Source organism: Belonocnema kinseyi, chromosome 1 (assembly GCF_010883055.1).
Source record: "Belonocnema kinseyi isolate 2016_QV_RU_SX_M_011 chromosome 1, B_treatae_v1, whole genome shotgun sequence".
In the NCBI taxonomy this organism is placed as follows: domain Eukaryota; kingdom Metazoa; phylum Arthropoda; class Insecta; order Hymenoptera; family Cynipidae; genus Belonocnema; species Belonocnema kinseyi.
In genome coordinates this window covers 20,192,304-20,207,346 of record NC_046657.1, presented here as the reverse complement: position 1 = coordinate 20,207,346, position 15,043 = coordinate 20,192,304, and the positions used below count along the sequence as shown (strand labels likewise).

Below are 15,043 nucleotides of genomic sequence, written 5' to 3'. Positions count from 1 at the left end.
GACTCAGTAGGTGAGAATTTGGCGCTTGCGTAGGAAATGATGCGTCGTTTTTGGTTAGCATCCTCCTGCATTAGAACGGCACCCATGCCGATAGCGCTGGCGTCCGTCTGCAGGATAAATGTCAAGGCTGGGTCCGGTCGGCTGAGCGGAGCTGGGTTTCGGAAGGCCTCCTTCAGGGTTTTAAAGGCCTACTGTATTTCCGGAGTCTATCTGTATGGTCTCTTCTGTGATAAGAGGTCGGTCAGTGGTGCGGTGAGCCTGGAGTAACGTGGTATATACTCCATCAACCAATTGCACGTGTCTAGGAATGAGGCTAACTGCTTCTTGTTTCGAGGGGGTGCAGCGTTGAGGATCGCTTCCACGTGTCGAGGCTGGGGATGATTTCCATCTGAGGTTACAACGTGGCCCAAATATGGAAGATTGGACTAGCCAAAATTACACTTTTGTGGGGAGCATGTGAGGCCATACGTGTGCGGGCGCTCCAGAACGAGGGCGACATGGCGTGGGTGTTCCTCCCAGGTGTCCGAGTGTACGATGATGTAATCCAGGTACGCGATGCAGAATTCGCCCCAGTATCCGGCCAGAACATGCCGCATCAGGTTTTGGAATGTTCCGGGGGCGTTCTTCAAACCGAACGGCATCACTCGAAACTGGTAATGGCCTCCATCGGGGGTTGAGAACGCTGTGTATTTTCGGGCTTCTAGCGTGAGTGGAATCTGCCAATATCCACTTTTGAGGTCCAAGGTGGTGAAGATCTTTGATTTACCGAGATCCTTGAGGATCTTATGGATCCTCGGCATGCACTGTGGGACATCCACAGTTTGCTCGTTCAGACGGCGGAAATCAATGCCGAACCGGTACGAGTCCTGCTGTTTGGGGGCGATCATGATGGCTGAACTCCAGGGCGAGGTGGTTGGTTCGATTATCCCATCCGGCAGCATCTCATGTAGCTGCTCGTCGATGAACCTCTTCTTAAGTTCCGAATAACGCCGTGGGGCCTCTCGGAAAGGTCGGGGATTGGACAACTGAATGTCATGCTGCACAGCAAGGGTTTGGCGGAGTTGTCCCCCTTGGTGAAAAACAGAAGCGTACAGGTGCAGTGTCTTCCTCAGACACTCTGCTCGTTCTGGTGGCATCGTGGGTGCGAAGTTGAAGTCCAGGGTAGCGGGTTGAATTTCCGGGAGACTGGGTAGAGGTACCAGATAAATTCGTTGCCTTTCTGTGGTGCCCAGGTAAAGAATGTCAGTTCGGTGCTCATGGAGGACGTCGTGGTCCTTGAACCAGGTGCGACCAAGAGTGAGATCCACCCGGATTTCATTACTCGCGAAAAATACTCCTGGATATTCTCGTTCTCCCAGGTGTGGTGCTAGCGGAAGGCATATTCTGAGACGCATTGTAGTTCCCCGGGCGGCCAGAAGTGCGTAATCGGGTCCGGGCTGCAATATTCTTCTTTCTTCTTCCGTGAGAACGTCGTATCTTACGAAGTTCTCGGAGGCACATGAGTCTATTTCGGCCACAATCTCGCGGGCAAAAACGACAATCTGGAGGTGGCCTCTCGTTATCTCTCCGAAATGCGGGACCTGGCGACGGCCGGTTCTGTTCCTCTTTTTTGGCTGGTTCTCTCTTTGGCGTGCAATCCGCTTCATCTCGTTCGGCTTGGGTTGCGAATTCCAGGAGCATAGTGAAGGTGGTTGGATTTCGGGCACGTACTAATCGGCGAATCGTTGGCCTCACTAAATCCAACAATAACGTCGTGAGCTGTTTATTGCTCACCGCTGGGCAAATTCTTTGGGCTAACAGGTATTGCTCCTGTAGGAAAACTGCCACGCTTTCCCTTTCTGCTTGCCTCCTTGAGTAGAGAGCGGTGTGTAACTGCATCCGCTTGGTAACGCTATCGAAGCGGGCTAAAAGTTGTTCCTGAAACTCGGCCCAGGAGAAGGAGAGTCCCTTAAAAGTTGTCCACCATGTCTGTGCTTCGCCTTTGAGGCTCTTGTCGACCATGCGTGTCCACTGGGTTGGATCCGTGTGGGCCTGGATGAAATAGCGTTCGCAATTTGCGAGAAACTTCCTTGGTTCCTCGTGGTCTTTTCCAGAGTAGTCCGGTATGGGCGGTGCCTGCGACTGGAAGGCTCGGATGAAACTCAGCAAGTCTGGTGCCGATATAATGTTTGCCGGCTGTTGGTTGGTCACCATCGGTAGTGGGAATTGGAAACCAGTAGACATGCTGGCTGTGGGAGAGCCATTGATTGCGGCTGCCAAGTGTGCAGGTCCCGGTGGTTGGTGTTGCCTGTCGTGGCTCGCAGAGGGCTGTTGATGATCCTGAAGTGTTGGTAGTCGCTGTCCGCCTTCCTATGATGGTGGCATGTTGTTAAGTCCCGGATCCATGGTGACTGTCAGAGAGGGCATGGATGTGATGTTGAGCGCCACTGGATGTTTTGGGCCACTCCCAGAAGTAGAAAGGTTGAGGGCTTGCAGATTACCGATAGGGTTGGTAGTTGGAAGTATTTGTTCCGCCGTGCTTTCGTTGGTCCTAGATTTAACAGGAAGTTGTTGGGACTGTGGGGAAACCTCTGCTTCGTTGATAGTCTCACGCGAGATGGAGGCTGAAGCGTGAGCTGGAGACGTTGTAACCGATGTGGAAATGTCGGCAGATCCTGATGCAGTTGACGGTTGTCCGTGATGTGATGCCTCTGGAATGGTTCCGCTGGTCTCGCTGTTTCTGCGCCGTACGGCCGAAGGTCTCCCCCTCAATTGTGTGTATGTGCGGGTGGTAGTGGGCGTTGTGCGCAGAGAAATGAGGCTGCGGCGTGCAGGGATGCTGATAGCTGCTCGTGATGCGACTCGTGATGTGGAGACATGTCTCGGCGAGTTCGTTCCTGACATCCGTCAGAAGTTAGAGCCCCACGTTCGGGCGCCAATTGATATTACCCAAATAGAAGGAAGGAAGGGACGGGGGATCAGACTGGGTTTAAGAGGGTAGGAAAAGAAAGAGTACGAAAGTGAAAATGCTGGGAAAGGAATGCGGAGAGAAGAGAGGAAGGGAAAAGAGGAGTGAAGGATTGAGGAGGAAGGAGGACGGAGGGGAAAGGGGAACTTTAAGGAAAGGACTTGTTTAGGAAAAGGACTTGTTTAGGGAAAGGACTTGTTTAGGGAAAGGACTTGTTTAGGGAAAGGACTTGTTTAGGGAAAGGACTTGTTTAAGAAAAGGACTTGGTTAGGGAAAGGACAGGAAAGACATAAATTTCTTTATCACGAAATCTCTTTCGCTCTTCAACCTCCGAACAGCAGGTCGGCTATTTACGCTGCTGGGATAGGCCAACCGTTTGCGTGAGTTTTCGGGTCGAGGGAACGTATCCATCGAGGATGTGCTGGACATTAATGAACATGTACGTGTCCATGTCCAGCGACAGAACTGTGGCTCGATGTTGGAAAAGCGCCACCGGGATCAGGGTCTTGCGCGCCCGACAGTGAACCGCCTGCCTTGTTCGGCGCTTCTTCAACGCCCTCATGGGCGAGTATCCTGATGGCAGCAGTGGAGGGGGGTGGCGGCTAACGAGTGTTGGCCTACCTGTGGCCGCTGTGCTCCGTCTGGTGATTGCTGCTACTCCTGCGTGTCTCGTCGTTGACCGCTTCTGAGCTGCGACAGGCAGCTGTCGCACCTCCTGGTGGCCGGAAACTGTGGATTGTGCTGCTGTCGACTGGGACTTTGGCCCGATCGGCAACCGCCGGATTGAAGGAGCGGGTAGGCCCTCCTTCCGCCGGCGGATTTCCCTCTGCCTGGGATTCAAGCCGCCCATCCAAGAGGTCGCCTTCGGACTGCCGGAGCGCCGTTGGTGTCACTAATGGAAGTGGAGTGAATCCCCAGACTCCCCGCTTCACCCAAAAATCAAGCCCTTGGCCGATAACTTTCGGACTGCCGGAGCGCCGTTAGATATCGACAAAGGAGCAGGACGTTTGGAAGAAGGAGGTCAAAGAAAAACAAAAATGCACAGTAGCAAACAAATACTCTTCAAAATTTTGCCCTGAAAAGGGCAGGTGACAGTTTGATGACAAAGAAGAAAAAAACCAGTTCAAGATTCTTTACTTTATTTGCTTTCAGGGTTAAACCGGGCGAGCAGTAGAGGCAAGTGGCAGCGGAGTACGTCCTTGCGACTTGGAAGCTCGAAGCCGAGTGACGAGAGTGCCGAAAACGCGTTCTTTTAATTACTGAGCGCTTGGGTGCGCGCCGCTACTCCCACCCGGCGGACGCGGAACGCGAGCGTGGGAGTCTCGGAACGATTTTCCTTCCCACTCCGTCCAATTTCGTGAGGCGCGCTCCAATCACGGCATTGCCGCCCGCGCCGTCGTTGCTGTCGCTTGCCGAGCTTGCTCTCTACCCTCTCCCATTACAGTGTCACTTATTACTATCGTCTACGTGTTAATGTATTGATTTAATACTACGAAATTACATAAAATTAAACCAATTTTATGATTAATAATATAAAACTAATTCTGTAATTAATAATAAAAACCAATTTCATGATTAATAATAAAACTACTCTTATAATTAATAATAAAATACTTAATCGAATTAATTAAAATAAATATAAAACCAATTTTATAATTAATTATGAAATAACTAATTTTTACAATTTAGTAATACGAAATGAATTTAAAAATAACTAGTTTTCATAATTAACAATAAAAATAACTAATTTTACAAGAATAATTTCAAAATTTAATAATTCATTTTAATCTCTAAATTAATTTAAATTAAATTTTATTATTAATTATTACTGCCTAAGTAGAGCTAGAAAAGAAAACAACGAAGGTCGTCGCAACGGTAGAGGAAAGGAACCTAAAAACTTGAAAGTAAAACTTCATAAAGGGTTCCTTTCGTCTTCCGTACATTACTGCCAATGGCGTACATCATACTCAATAAACATTTTCCGGTGACGATGGCTCTTCGTTGTCGAATCCCATCTGGACAATACTCTGACGACTGGTGAGACCACCTTTACCCAGCTTCCGATCATTCGTCGATAACTTTCAAAAGTGCCGACAGTTGTCCACGCAATATGGCGTCGCTCGGCATGAAGTTGTATTGGATGAGCCGAATTCGTAAGGTCAGGGTTACCTTAGGCGGTTTCAAACCTTTCTGGCGTGACGTTTGCAGAGGTAATGGTGACGAAATCCTGGAGAAGTCCTAATTGCTCCACGATAGCCTCGTTTCTAATCATTAACTGTGGTAGAGTAGTTACTGGACTGGTACTAGATGGCCATGTCATGTAATCACTGTGGTGACGTCACTCCTTGGGGACAATATGGAGAATGGTAGATTGTCGGATGAGTGAAGAACCCTTTGGTGAAGTAGAGGCGCGCCATCTCGCACTGGAATCGGAAACTAAAGTTTTGGGTGTCATGATTGTGATCGGTTGTACGTCCCCTTAACCCCGGTCGGTGGCTATTGTCCTAGTCGTGTCTGCTCATCCCTTGCTTCCATGGTGTTGCTGTTGTTAAGCTCGCGTTTAACAGATGGTAAATGGATCATGCAACAAAACGTACAGAGGAAATAAATAATCGGAATACAACATGGATGAGTGCCCTGTGGTCGAGACCTACGTTCTTTACCGTGATGAGTTATTCGTACTTAAAGTCCGAACTAATAAAAAGAAATCTTAAGTGACAGGTAGATAAAATTTACCCTGTCACAAGACAGTAATGTTTGAATATTTGTTTTTTTTCTTCCGCTTTAGACAAAAGTCAAAATTTTGATTCAATCTTAATTTTAAACATATGTATTGTATCTAACAAAATAATTCACATTGCACTTTAAAATCTGTAAATGGCTACCTTAAAATAAACAATCATAACCTTAACTATTTTTAACATTAAAAATAGTGTTTTTCTTAGAAAATTAGTTTGGATAATTATTCGGCCTTTTTAGCTGATTTTATGTATCAAGTTTAAGATTAATTAATTTTGAACGTCTTAAAAATGGATTATTTTTTTATTTTAATTTAAAAAATTAAGAAATAAAACCACTAGAAGTAATAAATAGCCAATCAGGTTTTCATCATCTCAACACCAATTAAACCCTTAGCAGAAATAAAAAATTTGTTTTTCTTTCATCTTTTGCAAACTGTGAGCATATCTTGATGTATGTCTTCGTTAACTGGCATTGTTTGTTTAAAAGCATACCTGCCACTAATGCATGGAAGAAAAAATCCGTTTGTCAGAAATGTATCTTTACCAAGAAGCAGAAGGTAGTAGAAAAAGAATTTGGTGACGAGGTAAGTTCTTCATCCGTGACAGTTAGCAGTAAAGATGATGTTAATAATGGTGATGAAGAAGAGAAAAGAGTGAAGATAATGATGATGGTAAAGATGAGACTGATGATTCTGAAAGTGACTTTTTCTCTGACTATAAAGTAGAAAGAAAAGAATCAGCAAATGTGTAAAAATATTTGGACGATCCAAACATATTGGTAGATCGATTGCAATCACTTTTAAAATCACAAGCAGCTTGAAATAGAAATAATGCACATACAATTATTTTAACCATTAATCAAATAAGAGATTCTGTTATTATGAAATAATATGTTTTATTAGCTGACTTTAATACCTTAACAGATAATTTATTGTTTTTTAACTAACGAATAAACATTTGTACTATTTGAATCATATTAGTTATTTTGAATAAAGAGGAAGCTCGACACACGTTTTAAGATTCCAAAAGTTCATTTTAGGTTTATAATATTTCAATATCTGCTTCTCTCCCCCCCCCCTTGTCCCTCTTATTGGACTTGATTAATTTGAATACTCTAGAAAATTTAAAAATATTTTTAAAAATTTCAGATATGTCAAATCAGAATTCCGATACAAAAGTTAAACTTCAAACAAATAGTTTAATTTTTAAACTAGAAAAATTAATTCTTAACAATAATTGTAATGTTTGATATTTAAATAAAATAATATTGTTATTTTTAATAAGAAGCAATTGAACTCATCTGTAAAACATAAAGCTTCAATAAAATTGTTGAAGCTTTAATCAAAAGCAGTTTTCTTAAGCAGTTGTATTTTAAACCAAAAATAATCAATTATTTTGCATGAAAGAAGAGTTTTCTACAAAGTAGTTATATTATTCACCCCAAAAATATCAATTTTTAATGGAAAAGTTACTTTTCAACCAAATAGTTGCCAATAGGATTAATTTTCTAACAAAAACAAAAAACGAAACTTTTAATTAAAATAATGAATTTTTAATGAAAAAAAAAGAATTTTGAACAAAGTTGTTTAACTATTAGTGTATTTCTTAAGCTAGTTGATGAATATTGAACCAAAACAGATGAATTCTCTGTGAAAAAAATGTTAATATTTAAATACAAAATAAAAATTTCGAGTATACATTTTTTTATTTTCTTTGTTTGCTGTAAGGTTATAGAAATATAATTTGCTAACTATTCAAAACTTCAAGGATTTGATTGAACTACATCATACTTCTCTACCTTCCTTCTTCTCCTCCTCCACCTTCACCTCTTCCACTTAGTTCTCTTTTTGTTCCTCCTTCTCCTCCTCCGCCTTCTCTATGCTTTTCTCATTATACTACATACATTCTAAGAGTTTATTCAATTAGATTTTAAAGCATTCAAGATTTAACAGGTGAAATGTGGTTACAACTGTATAAAAAGCAGCGTTACTGATAGTGGTGCACTCTATCATATTCTTTATTAACCAAAGACCTCTTATTAATCAAACTAAATATTCGTTTACTAAGTTAAACTAGTCGAGTCGAAAGTATGTTCACGATTATGTTAATCAGAAATCCTTATATGCTTAATTGGATTTACTTAAGTACAATTAATCTTTTAGACATAAAAATAAGGTAACACATCGGCTTTCAAACAAAACCAAAAACTAAATAAACTGCCGGTAATGTCTTGTTCGTGTGTACTAGGTGTATCTCCACTCTCGATGCTGAATTCTGCTCTGACCTTCATAAGTCATCATCCTCAAATAATATTGACTTTATTCAAGTCTTCAATTAACATTTAATAATAAATAAATAAAATAAATAATAATAATGTTTATATTGAAGCTTCGATGATATTAAAATCTGCTCTTATATAACAGTTGCAAATAATTATTTTTTTAGAACTCACATGGAATTGTAGTTGAGTAAATCCAGTTAAACAGATAAGGATTTCTGATTAACATACTCGTAAACATATTTCCTTGACTCGACTATGTAAACTTAGTAAACGAAAATTTAGTTTAATTAACGAGAGGTCTTTCGTTAATAATTAATATGATAGAGTGCACCACTACCAGTTACGCTGCTTTTCATATACATATAACCAAATTTCTCCTGTTGAATCTTGAATTATTCTAAATCAAGTTAAATAAACTCTTAAAATGTATGTAAAATAATGAGAAAAGAATAGAGAAGGAGGAGGAGGAAAACCTACTCGTAACTACATCATTATCGAATCTTCCTCCTCCTCTTCCTCCTGGTCGTCCTCCTCATCAATCTCCTCCTCCTCTTCTATTTACAACTAGAAGCAAAATCAACCTAACTGATGGTGGCACACTCTACAATAATCTTGCCCCTTTGAATGGATTTATTTAAACACAATTTAAAAAATTTTGGCTCTGAGAAGGACCTACTTCCTTTTCGTAGCAATTTTCTAGAAGTTTCTAAGTTATAATCGACACTTCTACACACGTTTGAAATAGAACGTTTTTTTGGCAGCGTCAAAAAATGTAATGGATCATTTAAAATTACCTTAAAATTGCTTACGAAAAAAATTCTCTTCAGAAATTGCTCATTGCAAATTTGATGACGTCATTAAAAATATCATGCAAACATAACACGAATACTACAGCTGTAGAATATCGGTAAGATAGGTTTTTATGGTCTCGGAATTAAATTAGTTAGCTAGAAAGCAATAAATCATCATCGATTTCTGTAAACTATATTAATTTTTGTATTTTTAACATTTTCTATATCACTAAATTTTTATTTAGGAGTTCCAGAAAGTACATGTTCATGTCATTACTGTATCATTTTTCCAATGTTTGATACACAGATTTCTTGCAATTAACTTTAATAATTCTGAACTTATTGTTATCATTCATAATACTTTACTTCAAGTAAGCAGATTTTAACTAGAGCTTTTAAATTATATGTTGTTCATCTCAAACAGTTTATTTGACATCCTAGCTATATCAATATAAAATTCCAAATCTGGCATAGTGATCCACTGATTGTAAAAGGATCTTTTAAGAATCTGTTGGTATTTTTCAAGATTCATGCAAAAATGTTATATGTTTTAATTCATTTGTTGAGGTATAATGTGAGATTTGTAACTGGTTTCAAGTCAACTAATCGCAAACCCTTCTAAATATTGCAAATTTGAGAAGATTTTTTTTAATTAAAACTTTTTTTGATACATACCTCTCTCTCTGCATATAATTTTACTGTCTTTATCTCTTAAAATATCTTTTATTTTGCCACAATGTTCTTGAAGGTTATAAATAATAGAAAAAATGTTTGACCTCTGAATTAAATTAGTCAGCTAGAAAGCAATATACTTTCCTTAATTTCTCTAAACTACTAGCAAACCCGGACATGCGTTGCTGTGGCTCAGTTATAATACGTTGAAATAATATAATACTAAACTATATAATACAGTCAATAAACTAACGTAAAACGTCATCTGTTAGAAACTTATAAGAGTTTCACTGAAAACATTCAATTTGCAATAATAAAATATTGAGACAATTAATCAAGATAAAAAGTATCATATCCCTCATGTTGGACCAAAATACACACAGTATACAAAATTTCATCAAGATCCGTTAAGTTGTTTTTGAGTTTAGTGGCGACAAACATCGTGACACGAGATTTTTATATATCTAGATAATAATTTTTGTATTCTTATTTCTATTTTACTAAATGTTGATTTAGGAGTTCCAGAAAGTAGGTGTTCACGTTATCATTGTACCATTTTTCAATGTTTGATTCACAGTTTCCCTCCATTAGATTTTAATACTGCGAAATTTATTTGATCATTTATGATGCTTTATTGGTAATATGTACAAGTATTTTAGAGGAATGTTCGAAAAGGTTAAGCATTTTTTTACCCATTTTAAAGAATGAACGTTTATGTATTTTTTAGAAATAATTCTTTAACTAAAAAATTTACGGTTTTGCTTAAGGATTCCTTTATTATGGTTTTAAAATTATTTTTCCTATTGAAACTTTTTTTTAAAACTGAGAATGTATCTATTGTATTTTTTGAAGAGAATGAATCTTTTTTATAGATATTTAATTCAGTTGCTTGATAATTCATCTATTTTGTTTTTCTGGTTAAAAATCTATTTTTAAATTAAAAATATAGCCATCATATTGTTGCTAGAAAACTGATTTACATAAAATGCATATTTTTGGGTCTTAAATTAAACTTTTGTTTTGAAAATTAGTCCGGTTTGGTTGGGGAATCAAATAATTGATTAAAAGTTCTTGTTTTTTTTTTATTAAAGTCGACTTTTTTATTCAAAATTAAGGGCTGCGTCTAGTCGTCTCCAAAATTGATAAAATTTTAAAAAGGGATGCACTAGCTGTCATAAAAATTCGGGACGTCTAGCCAAGTTTACGAAAAGTATTGGACTAGTCATAACAAATTTTAGGAATACAAGACACTTCACATTTTTTGCTGGAAATATAAACTATTTCATTTTTTGTTAAGAAATTATTCTTTCATTAAAAATTTATCACTTTGGTTGAAAATTTAACTATTTTGTGGAAAATTAATTATTTTACCTAGAAATGCAATTATTACATTTCTGGTTATAAATGTATCATTTTGAGCTGAAAAAGATATTATTTGATGAAAAATTCATGTTTTACATGTACGTCTTTCGGTTGAGCCATAAATCATTCAGCAGAAAAATCGTATTTTTAGTTGACATTTTTCGTTGATAATTCATATCTTTAGTTAAAGAATTTTACTATTTTGTTTAACTTTTTTCAGGTTGAAAATTGAATTTTTTACTGAAAATTTCCCTATTTCTCTTTTGGCGAGAAATTTTAATTTATCAGTTGAAAATTTTACTATTTGGATGGAAATTTTACTCTTTTAGTTGAAAATTCAACTACTTGGTTGAAAATTCATCTTTTTTGGTAGAAAATTAATCTTGACGGTTGAACGTTCATTCTACATTGAAAAAAATAAAAGGGCAATAAACAAAATTTAATATACAAATGTTAACATATGTGGCAATTTTTATTTGGATTAAAAACATATAGAACGAATATTTTAATAAACTAATACGTATAAAAGAAAAGATTCTATGTTTCTCCGAATAGTGAGAACTAGAATTTTTTATAAAATAATGCAATCGTATAACTTTTTCCACTTTCCATAAAAGGTGTCAAGGCAATGTTCTGAAATTTTTAATAAGACTATGTCAGTTTTACTAACATTATGTATTTCGAAATTAGTGTTTTCGATATTCAGCACCTTGAATTGTTTACGAAAATAATCTATATAACCTTAGACGTTAGAAATAAATTTTTATAAAATATTTATAATTTTTATAAAATACTATAATTCTGTACCTTCAATGATTAATTATTGACCAAATAGTCAAATTCTAAAACAAAAAAGATTTAGCTTCAACTAAAAACCGTTTTTATTTTATAATAAAAAGATGAATTATTCGACAAAATATAATACTTGACATTTTGAACCAGCTACTGGAATCTTCAACCTGAAGATGAATTTTCAACTGATAAAGAAACATTTTCAGCCAAAAACTTAAAAAGTTAAATTATCAATAAAAAATAATATTAAAAAAGCGACAGCAGACAAAATTTAAAAATATAAAGATTTTCTGGTCATTGATGAAAAATAAGTTCACCGCAAATAAGACACCGCACACCCCGCGGGCCTCCTGTTACACATAACTGAGGCGTTGCGTCGATTCTCGGAAGGGATATTGAAGGGAGGGTTATTAAAGGATCTCACTGTATTTTGTTTTCACAAAAAAAAAAAATTTTGAAAAAATGATTAACTTAAAAAAATGTTGGTTTTTAACTAAAATGATGAATCAAAAATAATAATAGAAATGATTTTTAATGAAGTAGTTCAACTTCTAACCATGTAATTAAATTTTCAACCAAAAAAGATAAATTCTCCTAGAAGAATGTGATAGTAAATATTGAAAACAATTTTTTTTAATAAGAAGTAGTTTAACTAAACCAAAGAAGACGAATTTTCAAACAAAATATGTATTTGCATCCTTTACCAAAGAAGATTAATTTTCAACTGGTGTGAATTTTTCACCAAAAAATTGTGAAATTTCTGACTATTCTGAATAATATTTTATTTTATTTTTACTATTTGTCCAAAATGGCGAATTTGATGAAAAAGCGCTGAAAATACATTCTGCAAGTGAAAATAACTAAAAAAAGGAATATCAATAGAGGGCAAATAAGTAAATTACTAACAGGAAACTTATATAAATGTCTCCGAACAGAATTTCAATCTTCCAATATTTTTAAAGCAGAATCTGTTATAAAATAAATGAAATAAATTCAAATTTTAATGAAAAATTGTAACTGACGATTTTTTTCAAAATTACTAACTTTTCAAATACAAATTCCAGGTAAGAATTTGAAATGAAATGTGTCAGAACTCTTTGTTCCGACTTTAGTCCATTCCTTTCTCCTGCTCATTCAATTTTTCAGGGCTAGTGGTAGACAAATTGAAAATACTATTTTGAGATATAAAAATAATCTAAAAAAGATTGTTATAAACAAATTTCTAGTTGCAAAAGCATACAAATTTCTTGCAGTCACCAAAACCTGAAATTGATTTCCCAACACGCTGAAAAGAATTTTTAGTTCAGTCAAAAATATACTCAATAATAAAATCAATAAAACTCGACTACAGGATTTTCATATTTTTGAATTAACTATGTGACAAAATATTTTCCTATAAAACCCCACCTTGAACATTTTACCTATGTCACCAAGTGTACGCAATATTGACAAAGAAGTTAATGCTTTGAAGTAAATTCAAATGTCACGCACTTCAAAGAAAATCTTCGCAAACAATACGAATGTTGCATACCTTACACTGACCTTTTTTTAAGTATTCATCAAGTATCTCCGTTTCTATGAAAATTTAAAATCAGTAAGATAACGGTGTGTGGAGTTTACCGGAAAACGTGGAATTTATTGTATTTATCAGTGAAACTCTTCAGAAAATTCTTAAAAAGCTGGTTCCTATATTCTGGAATAATGAGGACGATTTTTGCTACTCTCTTCCTTACCTCAACAGTTTTCTTTTACATAATTGGTGAGTATAATAAATCAGTTAATTTAATAGGTAGAGTAAAATTTTCAGTGTCGTCAGGGAATCAACGACTATTTAGAGAAAAAATTATTTATTTCTTTTATAATATATTTTAAATTTAGTTTCTAAAGTTTGAATAATTAGTCACGCTCCACCTTTCTTAAGGTAGGGGGTAGTGGGGCTAAGCCGACACTTTTTTTCAAGTCGTTCCTTAATTGAAAAAACTTCTTCTTGAAAGCGTATTAGAGATTGTTGGATCAATAATTAGGTTGGCTTAAAAATCTTGCTTTAAAATTTTGAAATGCGATACCTTATTTATCAATTATTATAAAAAACTGAAGCGATGGAAAATCTGCCAAGCCAAAAATCGTGGGGCTAAGATGATACCTTCTTAGAGTTGTGCCCATATTTGACTATAATATTTGAAGAAAGAAAAGGACACAGTTCAAGATGTTTGATTTTTGTAGTCAAATAAATTCTAGACCTTACAATACCAAACTGAACTTTTTAAATCCTGGACTAAGTTCTCACGTCACTCATGTTCGATTTGGATATCACCTACTTGTAATCGATGACGAATTGTAAGTTTATTGTTTCTGATAAAAGATTACCAAATTAAACTTTTCAGATCGCGAACTAAGTTACCACGTCAATCCAGTTCAATTTGGATACGAATGATCCGTAATCTTTTCGGATTTCCGAATTTATTTTAAAGTGGTTTTAGTTCGGATTTTTAAACTAAACTTTTAAATTTCGTGCTAAGTTCCAAAGTCAATCCGGTTCAAATTGGACATGGAACGTCTGCAATCTATTTAAATGTACGAGTTTATTATAAACTACTTTTAGTTTGGATTTCCAAATTAAACTTTTTGAATCACAAACTGTAAGGTGTTCCGATTCTCGATTAGTGTTCCGGAATCGATGGTTAGCATCGATTCTTGATTCTTTGATTGCAAAAGAATATGTAGATTTCGTGAATCGAATAGTCAAGCATGTGGATCGATTGTTATATTTCGACTGTATTATTTAACAATCACTACCTGATCAGAAAGAATTCACTCGTTTTCTACCGTGTATGTTAGATAAGTCAGATTCATTGCTTTTCTTATAAAAATTATTCAAATATGAAAGGATACCAGTTGTTGGATTTATTCTCGGAAAAAGAAAATATCTTCCTTTCAGTGACGTGCTGTTTAGAAAAATAAAACATAAACTAGTAAAATACCGAAGTACGCCAGAGAGTTTTACAAAACGAACAAAGAAAATTCTAAAACTTTTGCTGAAATTGTTATGTTAGGCGGATTAAGCGTAAAAAGAGATAAAGAGAGGCTTTGGAAACTCCAAAAGCATGGGTCACAAGGAAAATTATTTCAACCGAATATTTGGTGTAAATTCGATGCAGCTCTCTTTTACCAGGCTTAGAGCGTGCAATAGAGACTGCTGGACAAAAATCGCAGTTCCAGAAAATGTTGCTCTTCTCGTTTCCTCAGGTTTCTGTTTATTTTGTTGTTGAAGAAATGTTAGCGGAATTTTGCAATCTTCGTTTTCTTTACTTGGGCCTTTAGAAGGGAGGTATCTACATAGAGTTATGCGATTTCGTCAATTCTGATGTAAGAATTCAGGCTAATGGTTTCAGACACCTCCTTTGCGGCTTTGCGAAGTAGCGCTCTTTCGCTAACCATCTCATGTTTCGTGAACATT

General features: G+C 36.2%; 1 protein-coding gene across 1 annotated transcript; it reads right to left on the bottom strand.

Annotated features, from left to right (window-relative positions):
• Nucleotides 1-206: 206 nt before the first annotated feature.
• Nucleotides 207-2,223, bottom strand: LOC117176952. The gene is made up of 3 exons (XM_033367372.1): nt 1,482-2,223; nt 440-1,366; nt 207-388 (listed from the first exon to the last, which is right to left on the bottom strand). Exons 1-3 carry the CDS (start codon nt 2,221-2,223, stop codon nt 207-209), a joined length of 1,851 nt encoding a protein of 616 aa, XP_033223263.1.
• Nucleotides 2,224-15,043: the final 12,820 nt, after the last annotated feature.